The sequence below is a fragment of the Cryptomeria japonica genome, chromosome 4 (assembly GCF_030272615.1).
Source record: "Cryptomeria japonica chromosome 4, Sugi_1.0, whole genome shotgun sequence".
NCBI classification, from domain to species: Eukaryota; Viridiplantae; Streptophyta; class Pinopsida; order Cupressales; family Cupressaceae; genus Cryptomeria; species Cryptomeria japonica.
The window spans coordinates 454,437,491-454,462,929 of NC_081408.1; the positions used below are offsets into that span (position 1 = coordinate 454,437,491).

Genomic DNA, 25,439 nt, shown 5'->3' on the forward strand with positions numbered 1-25,439 from the left:
ATGAAAGGGTGGCTCTACCATCTAACTCCATTTTGTGAGACCAAGCTCACAAACTTTACCTATCTTAGGTGTTTGATGTAGGAGCATCCAAGGGTGTAGGATAATCCCACATCATCCAAAGATAATGTTTATTATTAATTCAATCAAAGTTATGAGAATAAAATTAAATGTAAGCTAATATAGATCTCCAAATACTTTGAAAAGTGTTCAAAGTGACATAAAGGATAAAAATAATTTAATATTTGTGGCCTATGTCAAATGGCAAAAGTAATTTTCATGAGGATGACACATTTTCGCATCATAATGGAGAAATTCCTCATCTTGACATCCACTTAAGGAAGGGGAAGAGGAAGAGTCAAGCTTACATATGTCTTGGTGGTTGTAAAGAATAATAAGAAAAGTCACTGCTCACTTTAGAAAACTGAAGACACAGAAACGTCTATCCAAGCATCAGAAATGAAAATCTTACCGAGGAGAGGTTTTTTTTAACTCTTCTTGGTAAGATTTTCATTTCTGATGCCTAGATAGACAAAGGTCACCACCTTAAGTGCCCTTTATTAGTTGTGTTGATTTCCTTGAAGGCCATGTGTTGATCTCCAAGAGGGAGCATGAGACTTAAAGAGTATTATAAATTGAAAACTTGGGCTAATTGAGTTGATCATTCAAAGTTGCGTCCTTCAATACAAAGATTAAGAAAAAAAGCTTGTAGCTTGAACTTGTAGATTTGTAAAGCCAATTTGACTAATATATTGTAAGTCTTGAATATTGTATTTTTCTATCTCATTGTAATAATAAAAAATAAATGTTTTCTCTTACAATTTATATATTATTATTGTCGGGTGGAATAGCCCTTCATCAGATTGCTTCATTAATTTTACATTTATTTTAAACTTCTATTTTTATATAGAGAGTTCATTATCCAAAATTTACATTAATAATATTTCTTTTATGAAGTGTAGTTGTGAGTCCATCGTTGTCTCGTATTAGAATATCAATCGGTTGTTTCAAATGAGTCCCTCTATTTACGTTTATTCTCTTCTGTTGGTCCGTTAAAAAAATAAAGTTACAAAAGCATGCTAGAAGAGTAGATGCTTTTTAAGAGTTGTCATATCCGATAATTATTCAACATTTATTTCTGCACAATTTGACTTATTCCTCTCATTATCTTTACTGAAAATAATAAAAACAATCACAATTAGTCATTAGTTTTTTTATTAATAAATAAAAAAATTAATTGATATTTGGAAATGCAGAGGAAGAGGATCTGCTACAAACTAGAGAATAGAAATATCATATGAAGCAGTTCACATTCAATTATAGTTTGAAGGACAATAAGGCCATACAAACGGGCAAATAATTGCAGCAAAACTGGTGCAAACTCATATTCCGAAATATTTTGCAAGCAACTCATTCCTTAAAATCATTTTACAGAGGGCATCTTTTACTCCTAGGAACCTTCCCAACAAGGCAAGGTTCAAAGAGTTTCATGTTTTCTCAATTATAATTCTAATAGACGACACCAAGTGTATTGGTTGTTAATCTTTAGAGGCGCGGTAGATTCTTGTATCCTTTGTAGAGATTTTTAAATCAAGATATTCAGCTTATTCTGTTAATGTCTTAGGTTACTTAACTGGGTAGTAGAAATCTGTTTGCTAAGAGTGTGTAATGGGCAAAATTTGACTGGAAAATAAAGAATAGAACAGTCTGCAAACGTTAGAGCTTATTAATTGTAAAAATTTGCAAATAACAAATAAATGAATGTGACATGCGCCTTCTAGCTAACCACGTAAAACCTTTCCGAAATAATGTGTCATGCAAACTTTCTCAGTTGTAGATGGCTTCTATGAACAGGCAGACTCAGATGATTCTTGATTTATGTAAGCTTTGCTTAAAAGACCCCCCTCTCTCTGGAAAGCTTTTTATAATATACCTAACTCAGATGATGCAATTTACACACTCCGGATATTTGGCCAAACAACCTGACACTTTTAGGAAAAATCAACACCTAACTATTACACAATGCTTAACTCTTTATTTCTGAAATATTACAGCAACTTAATCACGATAACCAACTCCAAAGTGAAACCTTCGAGCAAATAGATTATTTTGTGCATATTCCAGTCGCAAAGGCCCAATTGGTGAGTTCACACGAATGCCTGCACCATAACCATAACCACTTCCAGGTTTTCCTCGGGCACCTGCCGGATCACCTGGTAAATTGCATTTACTTTAGTTTCAGTTCCTACACTCACATAAGATAAGTAAAATATGGTAAAGTAATTAGTTATGCACCAGGCACAGTTTGCCCTGAGCCGAAATCAGTTCCATAATCCACAAAAATGGCACCGTCTAGTACGTTATACTGCAAAACAAAAGACAAATCAACAAGCACACTAGTAATTAATTTATTAACATAATTTGTAAGTAATACTGTTTGTAGAAAGGATTAGCTATATGATTACATGTCTTTATTTCCTATGCTGTGGTGCAGAGATGTTCATAGAGATAAAAGAACTTGAGGTAGCTAATCTGCGACTGCTAGAACGTAATTAATCTATCAAAAAATCTCCCTTCCACATGACAATATTTCATTCGTCGCTAAACTAAACAAACTCTATAAATCCATTTTAATTCATATTGCAGCGACTTCCAGATACACATTTAGCATTTACGTCACTCTTCCCTAATCTAATAAGATCTCGTGCTTGACAATTTTTACTACTGTAGTTTGACAAAATCCTCCCACAAAAGCGCTTATCACATTAGAAATGATTAAAATAATTTTGATCAATAAAAAAAGTTTATGGAATTTGTTAAAAATAAGAAAGAGTAAGAGTAATTATTGAACTGTTTGGAATAGAAAACTGAAAAGCTTTAAACAATAATATTTGAGGAACAACCCACGAATCTTGCAACTGATTAATCGTATCTTGACTAGAGGAATAATGCCAAAAGAAAAAAAAAAACTTCAACCTCGCCAATTTGATAATAACCAAAACAACAATGTGGACACATGTCTTAAGCAGACTCAACTAGCAGTAAAATCCTATTAAATCTTTGGGACTAAGAACGCACAAGTTTTCACTCATTACAGGTACTCTCTTTAAGATAACAATCTCAAAACTCTAGCCATACCTCTCTAGATCAAAGATTGAAAATTATAAGGATGCAAATTTCACTAATAACATGTAGCAAAGTTGTTCTGGAAGATGTATATACAGGTAATAAAGCTGAACACGGACATAGAATAACAGCCTTGCCACAAACAAAAAGAGAAGCTGTAAACAAGATAAGGCCTTTCCCTATGCAAAATTTGCCAATAAAATGTAACAAAGTTGTTCTGGAAGATGTACCATGTAGTTAACAAAATTGATCATGGAAAAAAAATAACAGCCAGAATCAATGTGTGAAGTTGTGAACATGGCATTTCCAGTGTTTACCCGAGTTCCCAGAATGTGGGGGCCAGGAGAGTAAATATTTTCCAAAATTCTGGAGATGGCTGTATTATAAATAATATCACCAATATTGAGATCTGGAGCAATTCTGGGGGCATGATGGTGCCTGCAAGACTCTATCTATAGATTGGCTGCTCAACCAACCCAACATATGAGTTTTGCGGGTACCATTATGCCCCCAAGGGACCAATCACCCAAGGAATAGATGAGCTTTGTAGGTACTATTATATCATCAGAATTGCTCCATATTCACATGTTGGTGATACTTTTGGAAAGACTTAGACTATGCACATGTATTGCAATCATGTTGATTAATAAATAATATATTGAGTTGCTTTGGAATGTGGAGTTACTCCCAAAAGGGTTTACACTAAATGAATCAGTGTCCTACATAATAATTGTTTTTCTGTTATTTTCCATGTAACTATATGATCAAACTTTTGGTTTGACCACTACGAACAGGAGGATCATTTACCAAAAGTCTTGACCCTTATATTGGTACATAAATATAAATATATATATATATATATATATATATATAAACAAAGAATACAGTCTTTAGTTTGATCACTATGTACAGGGGGGCCATTTACCAAAATTCCTGAGCATAAAATTGGTACACATTTATATACAATGATAAAAACCAGTGTTCCACGGGGACGCGTCTTCCCCCTTTTGGCCCGTCTCACGTCTCCGGGATGGGGGGACGGGGACGCGGCGTCCCCCGCCGTCCCGCCACCGCCACCCAAGCGCCGCTGGAGACGGGGAGACGTCTCCGCGTCTCCCAAGGCCTCCACTTCTCCTTGGGAGACGTCTAGGCATCTCCCCGTCCTTTCTCCCATCGCCCCTTGACCCCAACTTGGGGGTGTTGCCCCCAAACCCCCGTTGAAAAATATAGGGGGAACCGTGCCAATAGAAGTAGGGAAAATTTAACCTCCGAGTCTGATTAGGCTCCATATAACAACACAATTAGCATTGAAGAAATCTTGGTATTTAGATTTAGTATTTCAAATTTCCTATAGTCTCATTTGAAATGTAATTCTTATATTGTCATAGATCTTTTCAAAACTAGATTTTCAAGTACTATATGTATATGTATAACTATATCAGCACCACCACCCACCACCCCCCTGCCGTCCCCAAACTTAGGCCCTTGGTCCCCCCGTCCCGGAAACGCGTCCCCGTGTCCCCGTGTCCCCCTGTCCCCAACGCCCGTGGAACACTGATAAAAACAAAATAATACAGTTTTTGGTTTGACCACTATGAACAGGGGGACCATTTACCAAAATTCCTGGGCCTGGTATTGATACACAAATTTATATATATATATATGAAAACAAAAAATACAGTTTTTGGTTTGACCACTACGAACAGAGGGACCATTTAGCAAAGTACTGGTAAACATGGGTAGCCATGATCAAATTTTAGATCAGGGGAAAAAGCAGATAGAAACTGTCAATCCACATCACTTGATGTTGTGGAGACATAATTGCCTTGCACAAGCACATGGGTAGACATAATCAAAGTTTAGATCAGGAGAAAAAGCAGATAGAAACTGTCAATCCACATCACTTGATGTTGTGGAGACATAATTGCCTTGCACAAGCAACTGTTCAAGTAGAAAATGCCCCTCGAAATTTTCTACTTGAGCAGGTGCTTGTGTGAGGCATTTATGCCTCAACATCAAGTGATGAGGATTGACACAGCTTGTATCTACCTTTTCTGCAACTTTGATTATGGCTACCCACATGTACAAATACTAGGCTCAGGAATTTTGGTAAATTGTCTCCCATTTTATAGACTCAAAGTTTATATCTTACAGATTAGAAAAGAGACACATGAGCAGATGCGATACACTTTTTTTACCTAAATAATTATTAATGAACTTTTTATTGTAACTTTTTAAAAAATATTAAGAAATGATTTTTTGGCCAACCTGATTTGGTAAAAAAATTGAAATTCAACTTTTAAAAGAAACGAAAAAAAACTGTAGCCAATGTAGCCTAGAGTGTGACACTTTTAGATTTGAACAAAGATAAATTATTTTTAAATTATGGACATTTTCAATATGGTTATCTATAAGGAATTTAGGCATAGTGTACATAGAAAATTAATAATAATTACCTATTAAAATCTTAGTAAGACTGTTGTTTGTTGTATGCTTGTAATGTCCCCACTTCTCTAGTGCTATCCAGATGTATGGTTTTGCCTGACATCCATCCCCGCAGGCAAGTTAACAGTGTAAGGGGATGATTGTTTAGCCAAAGGGGACAAGTTACTTTTTCTAAATTTAGAAAAAGTTAATAAAAGTAACTTATAAGTTGCTTTATGATTTAATAAGTAACTTTAATTAAGAAAGTTGCATGACCCTTTTCCCTAGGCAAGTAATAATTTTAAAAAGTGGTACAACTTCATGATGATTTCCCTCCCTCAAGTGGGCGCCACTTTCTAGAGGAAGAAGATTCCAAAGAATCTTCAAAATATGCTCTGGTGAGGATCGACCTAGGTTGGAGAGGCATAAAGTGATTTGGGCAATGCATTTGGAGATGTCTTGAATTCATTTTTTATGATTATTACTCTGATTTGCAAGGTCTGCAGCACGTTTCCAGCTATGGCAGCCCAAGGAGGACGTAAACCCTCCACTCTTTGATTGGACGAAATCCCACACCCCCAGCAATACTACGGCAGCATTAATTGATCAGGAATTGGCCATTAAGGGTTACAACCAGCAAGGAATTCACCTTCATCAGCATTGACCAGTCTGAATCATCAAATCTGGGAGATTTGTATGTGATTTCCAGCAGATACAATCTTCCAATTGCAGATCGTACCTTTCCAGGCTGGGCTGTACCATCTTCCCTTGCCTGGGGCCCCAAGAAAATAATTACAAGGGTTTGGTTACAGCTCTTCGCCAGAATTCATTATTGTTGAACAATAACAGTATTCCATTAGTTCCTTTAGCAAATAAATCACTTGTGTGGGCAGTACGAACATTTCTTTGGGGAAAGCACATACAATTCAAGGGTTTGTGCCTGGCACCATTCAAGAAATCACATTGGATATGCAGATTCTTTCTTAAATTTGTTTTGGTAATTCTTAGCAAGCATATTAAAGCTTATTGGAGCTGTTAGTGCATAGTGGAGACTTCCCTGTCAGCATTCTTTCAATTCCAGTCAATAAATGAAGCTCATCCGGACAAGCATTGGACTCTTGGTAGGCCAATTTTGGCTCTGGATGCGTTTAGTAGAAATTTCTTTAGATTTGCAATTTGCAGTTAATAAATTCTGAGTTCTGAAGATTGCATCTTAATTAATCTTTCCTATAGTGCATTCATTGTTATTCATTCTTTTGCTAAAACCGCAAGTAAAACCCCAAAAGAAGGCATTAAACTCAAAGCCCTATCAAAATTCCAAAATATATATATTCGCTGGTCAAAGACTCAGATTGAAAACAAATACATCAGTCTAGAGCCAATTCCTAGTTGACATCTTTCAATGCTCGATTAACCACGGGCAATGACATAGCATTGCCCTCCCAACCACAGACGATAAACGCTATTGTCACCCCCGAGCACATCTCTTCTCAATCTATAGATCTACTATATGATTGAGTGTATAATCAATTAATGAGTGGAGATTTGATCTCCTTTAAATATGTTGCAAGTGACCCTTCACCAAGGGTCAGCCCTTCTCCTAATTAACATGTTTCAAGGCAATGAGGTGGCGGACTTCCAAATCGGCCTTTGCCTTGATAAAAACAAATCATATTTACAAAAGCAAGTCAGCTCACATATGATTGATATATCAGTGCATATGAGTGTCTATAAATCAGACCTATAATTGTCTAAGGCCGACAGGCCAACTAGACAATTATGTAAGCTCTGTCAGCCATAGAAGGATCTAACCGAAGCTATACATCAACACTCCCTCTTAGCTAGGGAGGAATCCTTCTAGATGTCTACAAGTCACATCACCTCATCGTGATGACTAACACAATGACTACACTCATGTATATGAAAGAAGCTTATCATCTCATCGTGATAGCATACCACCTCATTGTGATGTTTGACCATAATGGCTACTCCCATATGTGGAAAGGAAAGATATCAACTCACCGTGATATCAACCATCATGGCTTCTCTCATGGATGGTGTAAGGATAGATATCACCTCACTGTGATATCAACCATTATTGTGAGACTGACACCTCACAATGATGGTAAAATGCACACGTGTTCATCATTGTGAGATCGTCACCTCACAGTGATATTCACCATGGCTTATCTTAGAGGGTGAACACACAAGTACAAGAAAATCATCATGGGCTCTCTCACGTGATGTTGTCATGGTGTCACATATTGACATCCACCATGGCTACTCCAAGAGGGTGGATCCATCATGGCTACTCCCATGAATGGAAATGCAAATGAACACAAGTGCCCATCACGAAATACTCAACGTGATGTCATCATCTCATCATGACGTTCACCATGGCTACTCCTAGAGGGTGGAACAAGGGCTTGCACCTCAAACTTCTCTCACAGAGAAGAATGCATTACAAAGGGCTTACACCTCAAACTTCTCTCACAGAGAAGAATGCATTACAAAGGGCTTACACCTCAAACTTCTCTCGCAAAGAAGAATGCATTAACCAAATCTTCATGATGATGTGGCTCTCTCTGAACTTGATATCAACCTTCAGACCTCCTCGTCCAAATATGTATTAATAACTACATATGAAATTCATGAACATTAATCAAACATGGACTACTTATCTCTTTATAATAGTTTGAATAATCACCAATTTCCTGATACACGTTCCAGTCAAACTTCCACGTTGATGATGACCACTAGAAGTTAAGGCTCCAGAATGAACGTTGAGTAACATTCAGACTCCATAAATGCTCACCGCTGATGATGATCACTGACTGGAAGTAAAAAAAACAAAAACTTTTGACCACTCGATAACTACTTCTGACACACATATACAATCAAAATCACCAAATATAGTCTCAAAGTATACTTCATGTGCAACTCCCAAGGAGCTCGATGAAGCCATTTGCAACACTATCCATAAGACTCCATTATAGCTCCTCACATCCACCTATTGGAATTTGTCAGTATCTATTTGCAGTTCAAAACTCTTGATGTTGGATCATGAATCGTCCCTTAAAAAAATAAAATTCAAACTCTGGTGATTAAACAAATTTTAGAGGGGGTGTTCCAGCTTCTTTCTGGCGAGCAAGAGTACCACATCGAACAAAATAGTCTCACCGCAAATCATAATATCCTCATACTCATGGCCTTTCTGGATAAGCCCAAACGAGGAAGACAAATATTGTAAAGCGATATAAGTGTTAGCTACAAATAACATCGGGTGAGGAATATATATTCGGCCTCCGCAATTTAATATGCGACCACTTAACCTCTGCATGAAAGTATGTTATTCTCTATCTCCCGTGTTTTGTAACCTCCATTTGGCAATATATCTCTAATAAAGATTTTCACACATCATATGGATGGACCCTGTAAGCATGACGGAACTCGCATGCATGAAGATAGTGTTCGCTTAAAAGAGCCACAATCAGAGAATCACCTAATCAAATCACAAAAGACACGATTTGGCTGTAGCAGTCATGTGCATTGTGCATGATATCACCCTGAAAACTTTTGATTCTAGCAGGACCACACAAATCAGTATGAATAAGATCAAGAACATAATTAGATTTGTCTTGTATACTCTTAAAAGAAGTTCTGACTTGCTTTCCCATTTGACATTCCTTACATACCGGATTATAGGGCTTCACAATCTTAGGTATATCTCTAACTGTCTTAGTAGAACTGATCTTTACAATGCAATCATAGACTTGTACCTTGTAGGATTTACCGGTGCTAATGCATCTTTCTTTGTCAATTTCTCACTTGTAACCATAGGAGTACCAACCGGTTTAGAATTTTCCATACCAAATTTCTTCAACAACTCCCTAGCATACTTAGTTTGACAGATTCAGTCTGAGTAATTTGCATTAAAACCTTATTACCAAAATACATTAACCAAATACTAGAATAGTAGATATACAAATATAAGCCACAAAACATTTACCAACCATCCACAAAAGATAACACCAAGATTTGTACGTGGAAAACCCGGTAAAAGGAAAAACCACGATGGGAAGCCTACCCACAGTCAGATAATACTTCTGCAGTATGTGATTATAAAAAGAGGGGCCTGCACATGTAGGAAGGCCAACAACCTAGAGCGCACTGCTCATCACAAAAGGAGCCTCACTAACTACAAAATAAATCCAGACTACAATCCAGAAAGAGGAGTGAACTGCAAGAATAGCATCTCCTATGCCTGAGTACAGTTCCGGTTAAGCTCAGTACCAGAGGTCTTAAACCTCTTTCACCAACCCAATTCGATCACCTATGATCGACCAAATCCCCTGCATATGATTACAACCTTATTCGCACACAGATAATTGCATAACCCCTAAAACCATAAACCCATAACCATAACCATGATCTACAAAGAGATCTTACATCATATTTATACCAACTTGGGACCTAAACAATTAGGTCGCCCACCTAAAAGATAATACAATAAATTCATATCATAAACCCGCAATCCAATGATCAACCAAGTCGACCTAAGACCTAAATAACATAATCCAATCAATAATTCCAACCGGTAATGCATCGGAATCATCCACCAACACGTTACATAAACCGGTCCATACCCTAGCAGAATAACATGGCATTAGGTCCGGTCCTTAATGCAACACCACCGATCAATAGGAACATGAACAAGATAACCAACAACATCCCGGAAGCCATCTAGAAGCCGCACCAACACCACTTATCAAGTGCTTTAAAAGATCTTCAACAAAGCTCTACCGATAAAACCCTTACCGGTGACCAAAAGGCTTACTACAACAAATGATAGCTCCTGAGTCAATAAATCCTAAACCAACTGATCGTGATACACATCTGAATAGCATGAATGAAAGATCCAAACCAATTCCACAAACCAAAGCATACCGGATCAATATCATAATCCAACCGCTCTACCAAAAACCAGTAAACAACCAAAACAATCGATGTTGCCATCAATGACAAAACATCAATGCAACACATAATCAATTCCTCCAATTTGCCAACAATCTCCCCCTTTGGCATTGATGGCAACACTAGATGTGAAAAACATCCAAGTGCCAAGAAATGATAAACAAGTCTCCCCCAAAGGAAGACAACCAACAATCTCCCATAAGATGATATTATAATGAAGTTAACAAACTCCCCCTTGTGAATGATATCCCTGTTAAGCTCTGATCTCTCCCCTTTGACTGATATTTTGTTAAGCTCTGGTTTTCACATATATCTCTCCTCCTTTGACATCAATGCCAAAAATCTGACATAAACATCAAAGAAAAATCATAAATCCACTAAAATACACAGCTAACTACTCCCCCTGAGTAGTAGCACCAACACATCAATCCGGAATAAATAATAGCCCTGTAAATGCATACCGGACTGATGCCAATCAACATCACTCAAGTCTCTACCGGAGGGGCAAAAACCCCCCAATCTGTCTCTGACGTACTCAAATGATTTCTTAGGCAAGGGTTTAGTGAAGATATCTGCAATCTGCTCTTTAGTGTTCACATAAACCAGTCTGACTTCATTTGCTTCCACCTTTTCCTTTAAAAATTTGTACTTGATAGATATGTGCTTTGTCTTAGAATGAAATACCAAATTCTTTGCTATGTCAATAGCAGCAAAGTTATCACAATAAATAACTACCGATTCATTACAATCCACCCTTATATCCTTCAACATTTGCTTCATCCATAGAACTTGTGTACAGTTAGTAGCAACAACAACATACTCAGCTTCAGCAGTAGATAAAGAGGTACATGACTGTTTCTTGCTGATTCATGAAACAAGTTTCTTTCCAAGAAAGAAAGCTCCATCGGATGTGCTCTTCCGGTCATCAACATCTCCAACCCAATTTGCATCTGTATATGCACATAGTGTAAAACCATCATTTTTAGGATACCACGAACCATATTTAGTTGTTCCTTGCAAATACCTGAAAATCCTTTTCACTACGCTCTCATGATTCTCTCTAGGATCACTCTGATATCTTGATACAATACAAACTGCATTCATTATATCTGATCTAGTCTAAGTCAGATATAACAAACCTCCAATCATAGACTTGTACCTAGTAGGATTTACCGGTGCTGATGCATCTTTCTTTGTCAATTTCTCGCTTGTAACCATAGGAGTACCAACCGGTTTAGAATTTTCCATACCAAATTTCTTCAACAACTCCCTAGCATACTTAGTTTGACAAATGAAAATACCTTTATCAGTCTGAGTAATTTGCAAACCTAAGAAAAATTTCATCTCTCCAATCATAGACATCTCAAATTCATTCTTCATATTATCAGAGAATTCCATGCATAACTTATCCTCACCTCCAAAAATGATATCGTCAACAAAGACTTCAACAATCAATATGTAATCATCAGTGATCTTATAATATAAATTACTGTCAGCATTACCTTTAGTGAAACCAAGCTTCAAAAGATATTTATCCAATCTTGCATACCAAGCTCTAGGGGCTTGTTTCAATCCATATAAAACTTTCCTTAACCTGCAAACCATGTTTTTGTCATCTGAAAGTGAAAATCCACAGACTGCTCAATGTAAACTTCCTCTTCAAGATCTCCATTCAAAAATGCACACTTAACATCCATCTGATAAACCTTGTAGTTCTTATGGGCAGCATAAGCAAGAAATAATCTCATAGCTTCAATCCTAGCTACCGAAGCAAAAGTCTCATCATAATCAATTCCTTCCTTCTGAGTATATCCTTCACAAACCAATCTAGCCTTATTCCTCACAACTTGTCCATCTTCATTCAATTTATTCCTTAAAACCCATTTAGTCCCAATAACATTCTTATTTTTAGGCCAGGGAACTAAAGTCCATGTATTATTCTTTTCTATCTAATCTAATTCTTCTTCCATAACTTTCATCCAACATTCATCTTTACATGCTTCAATTACTGATCCCGGTTCAACTTGAGAAATTAAACATACCTCTTTAGTTGCCAACCTTCTTCTTGTCATCACTCCTTTATTGTTGTCTCCAATGATCCGATCTTCTGAATGATTTAACCTAACATACTTAGGAGTCTTTTGATTTTCTGTTCCTCTGCTCTGATCTTTAGTTACTATTGAATTTTCTGATATTGTCGGAGTAACTGGTTCAACATTTTGTTCCGGTGTAGGCGCTACTGGTTCAGTTATGATCATTTCCACTGCAGGGTCTCTCTCATAAGTTTTGATTTGACTTTTGTTCTGCTCATCCACCTTGACAATAGTGCTCTCCACAATTCTCTACAATCTTTTGTTATAACATCTATATGCTTTGCTTTCATTGGAATAACCAAGAAATATCCCTTCATCACATCTAGGATCAAACTTTCCAATGGAATCATCTCTTTTGATATAGCATTTACTACCAAAGATTTTGAAATACTTAACTATAGGTGTATGACCAAACCATAACTCATAAGGTGTCTTACCGATGTCTCCTTTGATATGAACTCTGTTGAATGTGTATACCGCCATGCTCACAGCTTCTCTCTAGTAGATATGAGGCAGATTAGCTTCCATCATCATATTTTTAGCCGCATCCAAGATAGTTATGTTCTTCCTTTCCACAATACCATTCTGTTGAGGTGTCCGGGGTGCAGATAATTGTCTCCTTATCCCATTCTTTTCACAAAAACTATTAAATTCATCGGATGTGAATTCTCCACCCTGATCAAACCTTAAGCATTTAATCTTCAATCCTATCTTTGTCTCAACTTTAGCTTTAAAGATCTTAAACTTTTCAAATGCTTCAGATTTCTCCCTTAGAAAAGTAAACCACATCATTCTAGAATGGTTATCAATGATTAGCATAAAATATCTCACCCTGAAAACTTTTGATTCTAGCAGAACCACACAAATAAGTATGAATAAGATCAAGAACATCATTAGATTTGTCTTGTATACTCTTAAAAGAAGTTCTAACTTGCTTTCCCATTTGACATTCCTTACATACCGGATTATAGGGCTTCACAATCTTAGATATATCTCTAACTGTCTTAGTAGAACTGATCTTTACAATGCAATCCAAATTCACATGACACAACCTCTTATGCCATAGCCAACTCTCATCAATTTGTGCAATCAAACATGCCTTCTCGTCGGAGTTCAAATGAAAGATGTTACCTTTAGTCTGAGTACCGGTTGCAATCTCCAATCCAAATCTATTGATAATCTTGCATTTTCCATTGTTGAACTGTAACTGAAATCCCTTATCCACCAACTATCCTACACTCAAAAGATTATGCCTTAAACCTTCAACATAATAAACATTATCAGTATCATGCTTGCCATCCAATGATATAGTTCCTCTTCCCTTGATCATGCATGCTTTGTTATCTCCAAATCTAACTAGACCGCCATCAAATTCTTGCAAAGATAGAAACTTCCTTCTATCTCCAGTCATATGATGTGAACATCCACTGTTTGTCACCCATTCATCCTTGTCTTCAACTTTAGCAGCAATGGCCTTTTCTTCAGGTACCGGATCATCTTCCTTGATAGCCAAGAATACCCATTCCTTTCCATTGCCGGATCTACTATCTGAATCTTGTGCCGGTTCATCATCAGAATCAGTCACACCTTCCTCATCCGCATAGTAGCATGATTTATCTTTGTTCCTCCTATACTTATGCTTGTTATGATAATCATGGTTAGGCCTAAAAGATCTTCTAGCTCTTTCCTCAAATTCTGAATTCCTTTCAGGACATCTAGATGCAAAATGACCTATCTTATTACATGCGAGACATTTAAAAGGTGATTTTCTTTCATACTTACTTCATGTCGGACCTTTAGGTACTCTTCTAGCAAATAGGGCTTCACGTTGCTCAAACTCTCCATTTTCTTTCTTCATTTCCTCCAGTTCCTTAACATATAAGGCTTTCCAATCACTCTTGCCGGTAGATGATGTAGATGCATGAAAATAGGTTCAGTTTTTGCAACTCCAGAAGGACCAAATTCCTCAAGCTCAAAAGTAGATAACTTCCCAACCAAGGTATCCCTATTAACAGAGGTGTTTGCCATTGTTCTCAACTCATGAATTGCAGTAGCCTTCATCTTGTAAGCCAGTGGCAGAGCTTTCAATATTTTAGAAACTATTTCATCTTCGCTCAAATTTCCACCACAACACAAAATTCCCAAAATAATTTCATTAACTCTCTCCATAAATGCAGTAATCCTTTCATCTTCTTCCATCTTTAGGTTCTCATATCTAACCTGGTAACCATCAAGTTTAGCAATTTTAACAGTAGGGTCGCCTTCATTTAGAGTCTCCAATTTATCCCATATAGCCTTTGCAGTTGATTTGTCAGTTAATCCCATACTTGCTGATCAGAAAGTGCACACAAAAGGGCTTCTCTAGCTCTACAATCATTTTCAATGTCCTTATCCAAGCCTATCAGAGGAGGATTGTCAAATGCCAGATTATGAGGTGTATATCCTTTCTCAATGATCTCCCAAATCTCCTTACCAAGACAGATGAGTCTCCATCAGAATCTTCCATACTCTGTAATTTGTTCCATCAAGCCTAGGAATTTCCCTCCGGAAAACAACTGCAGATGAACTTGATGAACTTGAACTATTAGATGCCATATGATCTTCCTCAAGCGGTTAAGCTTCTGCAGAGAGGACCAGGCTCTGATACCAATTGTTAGAAAGCTCAGATAACCGGTGGACAACTGAGAGGGGGGGTGAATCTGTTGTCGACAGATTAGAGAACTTTAAGCATTAAAACTTTATTACTGGAATACATAAACCAAATACCGGAATAGCAATGATACAAATATAAGCCACAAAACATTTACCAACCATCCACAAAAGATAACACCAAGATTTGTACGTAGAAAACCCGATAAAGGGAAAAACCACCGTGGGAAGCCTACCCACAGTCAGATAATACTTCTGCAGCATGTGATTATAAAAAGAGGGGCCTGCACATGCAGGAAGGCCAACAACCTAGAGCGCACTGCTCATCACAAAAGGAGCCTCACTAACTACAAAATAAATCCAGACTACAATCCGGAAAGAGGAGTGAACTGCAAGAATAGCATCTCCTATGCTTGAGTACAGTTCCGGTTAAGCTCAGTACCAGAGGTCTTAAACCTCTTTCACCAACCCAATTCAATCACCTATGATCGACCAAAACCTCTGCATATGATTACAACCTTATTCGCACACAGATAATTGCATAACCCCTAAAACCATAAACCCATAACCATAACCATGATCTACAAAGAGATCTTACATCATATTTATACCAACCCGGGACCTAAACAATTAGGTCGCCCACCTAAAAGATAATACAATAAATTCATAACATAAACCCGCAATCCAATGATCAACCAAGTCAGCCTAAGACCGAAACAACATAATCCAATCAATAGATCCAACCGGTAACGCATCAGGATCATCCACCAACATGTTACATAAACCGGTCCATAACCTAACAGAATAAAATAGCATTAGGTCCGGTCCTAAATGCAACACCACCGATCAACAGGAACACGAACAAGATAACCAACAGCATCTTGAAAGCCATCTAGAAGGCCCACCAACACCACTTATCAAGTGCATCAAAAGATCTTCAACAAAGCTCTGTCGGTAAAACCCTTACCGGTGACCAAAAGGCTTACTAGAACAAATGATAGCTCCTGAGTCATCAAATCCCGAACCAACTGATTGTGATACGCATCTGAATAGCATGAATGATAGATCCAAACCAATTCCACAAACCAAAGCATACCGGATCAATATCATAATCCAACCGCTCTACCGAAAACCGGTGAACAACCAAAACAGCCAGTGTTGCCATCAATGACAAAACATAAATGCAACACATAATCAATTCCTCCAATTTGCCAAAAAGCTATACATCAACAAAGACATTATATTTTTAGAATCCCAAGAGTTTCACAAATATACGGCTTTTTTTAATAAAATTTGGATAAAAATGGCCTATTAGCATCAAGGTTGAAGTTGAGTAAGGTCTATGACAACCTCCCAGCCTATGATTTCAATGGAAGAGGTTGATTTGGGGTTAATAAGCCTATTCAATTGTGAACCTAAAGCAAAATTGTAGGGAAAAGCTTTTCCAAGCCAGAAATGAATAGCCATTTTACAAAATTGATATCTATTTTGGAAAAATCATAAACAGATATTTGTTATGGGATCACCAAAGTATTGTTTTTGAGACTCCAACAACCCCTAAAAAGATTCTCTGCTCAAAAAACACAATTCGGCCGAGTAACAAACAATTTTCATAATTGACAACAAATCCCATTCTACCAACCATTACGGTGTTAGCATTTTGTGATAATGTGTAGTGATAGGCATGTTGAAAGCGAGCAGTAAAAATGCAACATAAGACATTGAATCAATTCAAGAAAGAGATAAATAAAGGAAGAGGCTAGTATAAGGAAGTTTGGGGGGTACTTATGAGGGTGAGGGTTCTTTACCCCCAAATGATATGCTAACTAAAGCCTCTCAAGTTGAAGCACCAAATGACTTTATTGAATTTAATAAAATCTCTGATAAAAATGAAATTGAACATGATATTTAAAAATTAAAATGTCAAAACTTATAATGAATATGAATATAATTATCAGTTTTCCACAAGGAGGCCCTGCCCTTCGCCCCCACAAGAAATCCCCATGATTTTTAGATGGGGATGTCCCCAAGATGTGGGGACTTGGAGGGGAGTTCCTCCCCCCCGCACCCCACCATTGCTACTCAAGTCTAAAGGATGTTTCCAGAGCACCCCCTAGTTTGGGGACTCCGAGACATCCCTGAAATGTTCAAGAGACCTCAAGGAGTCTCCCAACCACCCCAAGCAGTGTTTTAGGAGTCTCCCAACCATCCCAACTATTATAAATATGAAAATCAAGATGAACATGAAAGTGAGAATGGATATGAAAATGTTGAAACTTCTCATGAAATTAATTATAAGAGTAATGCAGTAGACAGAAGAAGAAGACAACCTAAGACAAAGACTTGAATATTGTAGATGTGAACAAAATGATACTGAAAACACACTCCCCGATCCATATTTCAATAACAATTATGAAATTGATGACACCTCTAAAACTGAAATGAATGAATGTATCTACAAACTATATAGGGGATAGCCTTTGTTAGAAAGAAAATGAAATCCTTTGTCCATTATCCTTGAGTGACCCTAATGAAATTTTTAAACGCCCAACGAACCCCAAAATGGTTACTTGAAATTGATGAAAACATATTAGGAATAATTGAAGCTAAGAGACCCTCACACATCATTGAATTCTCGTAATGTCAACATACTACCAAAATTGTACAAAATAAGATCTCTACAGAGTATTTGATCATAATAAAATTATTGTTAAAAGTATTTTTAATGCACTCAAACCTTTTGAAATATTACTATAAATAAACATAAGGAGTAGCTTCTAGAGTAATTATCATAGCAGCAAAAAAATTGTGGGAAAAAGTTGGCAAACTAAAAGTATAAGATTTTTTGAAAAATTTCAAATTCAAACAAGGAAAAATTGGATCTTAATAAAAGGTTTAAAAATGTTAAAAAGTTAAAAAAAAAAAACTACTTGTTTTTTAAATTTTAAAGGCATTTCTATAGCATAAAGATCATAGACTGTCATTCTCTTGAGAAGATCATAGACTGTATTTTTGGAAGATAAAGTTTGTTATATCACTGAATTTCTATTATAAGTTTATAACATCTAATGAAAGTGCATCGAGGATGAGCAGGAGTTCCTTCAACTTCATAAAGATGCACTAGTCATCATAGTAGCTTAAAATCAAAATCCATTGTCAAAATGCAAATGCAATCTGTAAATCTGCAGCAGCACATCTTATTGAAAATTAAAATGTAATCTGCTGGGGACATGTGCATTCCCAAAATACCCTAGGGTCCTGTTGACGTGTATTTTGTACACAATCATACACAGAATAAAATACCCAAGGGTACCTTATCCTCTCTTGAATAAAGCCTCTGATTGCTGAAGATGTCGCAAAAAAGAATCAATCAGGGTGACTCCAATGTTCTTTTATGTAGGGTCTCTATGTGTGGATAAGCACCAGTGGTCGTTGTGAATGTTGTTTCATCAAGGGGCCTTACGTCAATCCGCGCTGCAGGAACAAGATTTCTCTAAACTAACAAGTTCTCAAAAAGATCAAAAGGTAGAGTTTGCAAGGGGTAAATTCTAATCTAATCCTAAGAATGACCCAATGTAGGCTAGACTTGGCAAGATTCTACCAATTTCAATATTGCCATGAAATAACAACTCAACTGAAATTGATGCGATCTTCTAAGGTAACAAATGGTTTTTTCAATTCATCAAGGATCATGGACACTACCACAAAGGCACATATCCAAAGCTCAATGACGATTGAAGGTTTAAGCGATTCAAGTCTCTCCAGTTGACCACGCAAGGCGTTCCTACAATCAGCAAGAAGCTAGTGGTTTGGAATGTGAATCTCACCAAAGATCAAGCCCAACACTTAGTCCTTCAAACCTAAATACTACTTCGATTGAGAATGATTCAAGAAAACAAACAACCATGAAGATAGCCACAAGAATTGCAATAAAACACCATAACTTCAATATTTTATTGATCTCAAAGCCAAAATAGACAACAATTGCTTGAAATTCCTTCTTCAAAGCTCAATCTTGCTACAAATACTTTCTTCTCTCAAAAAGCTCTAAACTTCTAACTATTTCCTATTGCTCTCTCTTTCTAATTCTATATCAAAATGAAAATGAATGAGGGTATAAATAGCATCCTCAATTACAATGAACGGCCCAGATCAAAAGAAGATCAATGGCTGAGATTCTGACACCTAAACCCTAATTAGAGTTTTATTACAAAAGTTCCCTTTTTATTGAATAATATTAAATGCATAGCCAAATATTTAATTTGGCACAAAAATCTAGGAAACATAGACCAATGATAATTAAGGTGCCACGTCATCTATAACAACCTCTCTTCTAGAACCTTGTTCCTTTTCCAATGCTCCTTTTTAGCATATGCAATGAATCTGGACACGATTCCCTCAATCTCAGCCATAGGAATCTCGGGAAGATTCCTCATTCGTTCCTCCAAGTGAATAATTTGATCAAAGGCCTTGAGAAGAGCTGCGTCCCATTCAGGTTCGAGTTCCTTGATTTTCTCAATCAGGAGCATAGTAGCAAACATTTGATCTCTTTGCTCATCTGTAATAACATTCTCATCTTTGCAAAAGATGACCTTGACCCTTTCTTCCAACTCTTGAAGATCCACATCTGTCTCAACTTCGATTCTTCGGCCAAGAATAGTACATAAAACCCCAAACACCTTGTCCTAGATTGGATGGATGACCTCCTCCACTTGATTGCATTTGGCGCTGGTGTCTTCGAAAAGAACTTCCTTCATCTGGAGTAAAGTAGAGCACTGGAGTAAATTATGAGCTCCTCCATCCATTATCTTCTCTTGTCGAGAAGATGTGCCGGATGAGCGATGTCGATTGGCCTCTTGCTTCTTCTTGGAAGACTCTCTTTTCTCAGGTCTTTCCTTCCTCTTCGCACCTCTAGGATGAGGATTGCCTTCACTTACGCTTCTGGGGTGAGGATTGCCGTCGCTTGTGCTTTTAGGATGATGATAAACTTCACTTGCACTTGCTCCTCCTTCTGTCGATCTTTCCTCCAAAGTAAAGGTCATAGATATATTTTGCTCTCTCAACTTTTGATGTTGCACATCAACCCATCTGCGAGTACAGGACAAAACTGGAGCCATCAAAGCTTTTAAGTCCACAACCTCAAGTTCATTCCAATCTATCCTCACTGCCTTGTCTTCTCTATCATAAGATGACTGGAGGTGCCTGCCACTGTCCTGAGCTTGATCGGCCACTCTGTAAACTTTGCATTTCCTGATGAAATCCAAAGGCAATCTGGAATGCATCTTTCTTTTCACCTCTAAATCATCTGAGAGATTCATCCAAAAATCTTCTACCTGACATTCATGCTTGTACTTCCTACCAATTGTCTCCTCTATATACCCATAAGGATCAAAATTCTCCCTCAATGAAAAGAATGAAAAAGAATATAAGGCCAACTCTCTTTCTGCATCATCTAAAGCTGGAGCATTAGGACATACCTCAACTGAATTTCCTAGTATGATAGGTACAGGAATTCCATTTCCATGCCTGTGTCTAAATGCCTTTGCGTAAGCTGCCAACTGTCTAGTTACCTCAAGTAACACTATTCTGTCTGTCGGATATCTTGGCAACATATATGGAGGTGAAGGACACCCATGAACTCTGATATATGTAAACTTCTGGAATTGGATAAACCAAGCACCGTACCTCTTTACAAGCTCTTGTGCCTCTTGAGATAGGTGATTGTGAATCCCGCCTTGCAATGTCCTGGTGATGTTCATCGTGAAAGTATCATTGACTAACTTGTAGTTGCTTCCTGGTGGATGATGCAAATAAACATAAGAATCACAAACTCTGACTTCTCCAGGTCCTCTTCTGATCACTCCTCTGTGAGGTAGTCCTGCATATTCAAAACTCCTGATCAAGGCATACATGATGTACGAGCTCATGTGGAAGGATTTAGTAGCCTTCAATCTTCTCAATTGCACGTCCAAGCAATGGCTAATAATTCTAGCCCAATGAATTGTTCCTTTTCCCTGGACTATCACTTGGATGAAGAAGAACATCCACTTCTCAAAATAGAAGGCTTGAGGAGCCCCTGTAACTCGATTGAGTAAGGTTATCAAATCTCTGTATTCCTCCTGGAAGTCGATCCTGTGTGGTGTATTGGGAATCTTGCTCAAGCGAGGACGACTCTTGAGTAACCAATTCTTGTTGATGATGCCCAAGCAAGTGTCTGGATCATCTTCGTACATGGATCTAGCTCCTTCCAAACTTTTGTAAATCATATCTTTATGTTCTGGTAGGTGAAGAGCTTCACTGATAGCCTCTGAAAGATAAGCCAAAGTGTTTCCTTCCTTGGACACGATCAATCTTGACTGTGGGTCGTAATGGCGGGCACACTCGATCATCAGCTCATGGCACTGGATTGTTGGAGGGAAGCCGGCCGCCTTGATAATGCCGCTTTCAATTATTCTCCTCGCGACAGGTGATGGCTTCCCAATGTAAGGGACCTCTCGAAACTTCTTCACACTGAAGTTTCCCAAGTTGGTATCTCCAATGTTGCTCCACTTTGACACGATCTTGGTCTCCATTTCTTCATTCCTTTGATCTTCCTTCATGAGAGCCGGACGACTGCTGGATGCTCCTGCCTTTGGGGTCGCCATCTTGACACCTACATGACATTTCATAATGAGCAATATACCTTGGAACGTAGAAATATAGATTAAGTTTAAGCTTTAATTTTAGGAAACTTCATGATAAATCTTTGAATTATCATTTCCTAAATACGATTATGCAATTGGAAATTCAAATTTTCAAAATTTCAAAATTATGCTAGGAGGATCTTCACCATATCTCTCTTTGAGAACTAACTCAAAAAAAGATGCAAAATTAAGCAAGTTTGCTAGGCAAAATGAAGATCAAAGTCTTCTAGCAAAGGCGCCTCCTTCATCAACCTCGCCACCCTTGGGGTCTTCAACGCTTTAAGGAAAATTCGCTCCACTTCCAACCTCTAGCAAAGTTCGCACTTCTCCTTGGATGAGATTTCGCTCCTCTCCTTGGATCAAAATTCGCACTTTTTACTGCTTCTCCAAATCGCATGTAGACAATGATTGAATGATGGATTAAAATGACTCAAAGTACCTCCCATATATAGGCGTTTATGCTTTGCCATTACCCATAGGCCGACTTAGAAAATAGGCAAAAATAAACAAAAATTAAATAAAAAGGAGGCGGCCGACCTTTATTAAAATATTTAAAATAAAACCCCAAGCGCTCTCTTTTTTATTTAAATTAATAATTAATTAAATGCCTTTGCAATTAAATTTCGATTTTTTAAAAGGCTAAATTAATTATTAAATGCCTTAAGCGAACTTATTAAATGCCCATTAAAATATTTCCAAGTTTTATCGAATTTTGGCATTTAATGCAATTTAAAAATTATTGGCGCCTAGGCATAGGAGATATAAGGGACATCTATCAACATCGCTCTGGTCCCTGGGAGAGGGACAGGAGCGCCCATGTATTTTGGTCTTGTATCTCTTGCTTCTCGCATTCAAAGTCTCATCTTGAATGTCCAAAATAGCATTCTTGCTTGGCATTTGGGGTTTAATTTATTTCATCTTTGGAAGGAACTTGTTTTAAAGCAATTTCGCCCTGGTCCTTGACTGAAGGACAGGAGCGATTTAATTCTAAACCTCATACTCCTTGCTTTTTACGCTTGAAATTTCTTCCTTTACGTCCAAAATGGGGTTTTCGCTTGGAACCTTGAGTTTGATTCATGTGATCTTTGGAAGAGGCGTACCTTGGAACATCTTCGCCCTGGTCCCTTGGAGAGGGACAGGAGCAATTTTCTACTTTTGCCCTTGATCTTTATCTTTTAGATTGCCAATTCATGATGCAAGGCAATCGATGATCTTCCTTGTTTGCTTTATGCATGCCAAGCTCATTTTTTTCAAGGCAAAATTGACCTTCTTAGGATTTTTGCCCTGGTCCTCCAATGAAGGACAGGAGCGATCTTGTATTTGTGCTTAAGTTAGTCAATTTTTAGGGTTGGTTCCTTGTTCATTGCCCTTCGAAAGACATTTTGACTTTTGTACAACCTTGCTTTGGCATGGCTTTGGAAGGGAATGATTGCTTTTATGAGAATCGCCTTGGTCCTTGAGTGGAGGACAAGAGCGCCATTTGGTTCTTGGTGCAAACCCTTGATCGTGTCAACCTCCAATTGCCTTCAAGGTGAAAAACGTCATTGTTTACTCCATCTCGAATGTTGGAAACGAAATTGCATTTTAAAATTAGGCATAGTTGAATATTTCGCTCTGATCCCTGGGAGAGGGATAGGAGTGCCTTAACCAATTTCATCAAATGCTTGTGGTCTTTGCGACTTTGTTCTTCCTTGAAGCTTTTCAAATATCATTTTCATCATGTGCCTTGGCTTGGACTTGTCCAAATTCGGAGAGGGAGGCTGGACAATCTATATTTCGCCCTGGTCCCTTGGAGAGGGACAGGAGCGATTTTGTATCTATAAGCTCACTTGTGTTTCGCCAACTTTCGAAATTATCTTCAATGGATCGATCATGCCTTCCTTCCTTCATCTCAAACTTGAAACTCGCTTTTCCTTTGCCCAAAACTCATCTCTTGAGAAAATCGCTCTGGTCCCTGAGAGAGGGACAGGAGCTTCTTTTAAAATCGCCTTGGTCCCTTGGAGAGGGACAGGAGCGCCTTGGTCAATTTGGATCGATTTTCTCCATTGTGGTCTATTCAAGTTATATTCAACGGATAAAACACACTTTCGTTGTTCTTCTCAAATCGCGAAATCATTCAAATCTTGCAAGGATAAGGCGAACTTGGATTTCAAGCTCCGGTCCTTCAGTGAGGGACAGGAGCGATTTTGTCATCTTAGCATGTTCCCTTGCTAGTTGGTCGCTCAAAGTATATTCAATGGACAAAACATGTCCTTCTTGATCTCTTCCAATCATAAAATTGTCCTGGTCTTGCAAGGATAGTGCAAATTTGGAAATCAAGCTCCGGTCCTTCAGTGAGGGACAGGAGCGATTTTTGTCTTAAAGGTCAAATCTTCAATCTTTCATTGCCAACGACCAAGTCTTGATACTCCGTTATGCTCATTTCATCCTTCATCGCGTCCTTGATGCTTCAATTTGATCCACTAAGGCCAAAAATGATCTAAATAAGCCATTTCGCCTTGGTCCTTCAGCAAGGGACAGGAGCGATTTGGCCTTAAACCTTAAAAACTTGTCATTTTTGAATCTTCAAAAATCTTCAAAATCTTCAATTCACGCTCGATTGTCTCTCCTGGCAAACCTGCAAAAAGCAAATAAAACAAGTCAATAACCAAATTGCACAAAATATCAATTTCGCCCTGGTCCCTGGGAGAGGGACAGGAGCGATTTTGCCCTTTTGGAGTTAAAATATCAAAATCTAGGTCTTCAGATCACTTCATCATGCAGGGCTAGGTCGTCTCCAAGGCCAGGAATTGGTTACCTTACTTCCAAAATTTGATCAAAATTCACCCAGACAAAATGCATAATTTAATCATCAAAATGCTACCATTTAGACCTAACTTGAATTTGCCCTTAAAATCTTGACTGGACTCATCCTGAGACACACTTGACCTCCTGGCAAGCTCATCCTATTTCAAAATTGCAATCTACGCGAGGATGCTCAATAATCTTTCAAAATTGGACTGGACTTCGGCTTGAAAACATCAAAAAGGAAACCCCAAGGCCTAACCCTAGTCTAGACGACTCACTCACTTACTCAAAACCCTAAAAGCAGAGAGAAGAACAGGCAAAACAAAAGCAAAAAGAGGGGGTCCCCATTTTAATGGGGCGATGTGTGAAATGGTCACAACAGGTCCCCCTTTAGGAGACATACCCCACAATGGTGGGTGTCCCCTGTAATGTCTCCACATTTTCAGAAAAAGGAGACGATGTGGACATTCTGGCCCTGTCCCCCCATCCCCAAAATGTGCCCCTTTCAGGAAATGGCAGAAAATTCTGGAGGCCCTTATTTTTACTTTCATGTTGAGCCTACATGAGGAGGACTTTGAATATGCATGGTCAGTGCATTAATGAAGATGTATACAAATGAAATAATACCCCTTGCCATCTATTCCCAATATCAACTTTAATTGGGAAGTACAGGAGTTGGCATCTAGTCAGGTATTCAATCCTTTAC

At 37.9% G+C, this 25,439-nt stretch overlaps 1 protein-coding gene across 1 annotated transcript in view; it reads right to left on the reverse strand.

Moving 5' to 3' along the window:
- Positions 1 to 1,697: 1,697 nt before the first annotated feature.
- The window catches only part of LOC131077380 (outer envelope protein 80, chloroplastic), a 209,407-nt gene continuing 185,665 nt past the window's right edge, over positions 1,698 to 25,439 (reverse strand). The window contains exons 15-16 of the mRNA XM_058014871.2: positions 2,293 to 2,362; positions 1,698 to 2,210 (exon numbers count right to left, since the gene is read on the reverse strand). Of these exons, the coding sequence (XP_057870854.2) occupies positions 2,056 to 2,210; positions 2,293 to 2,362 (225 nt within the window). The 3' untranslated portion in view covers positions 1,698 to 2,055. The remainder of the gene's footprint in view (positions 2,211 to 2,292; positions 2,363 to 25,439) is intronic.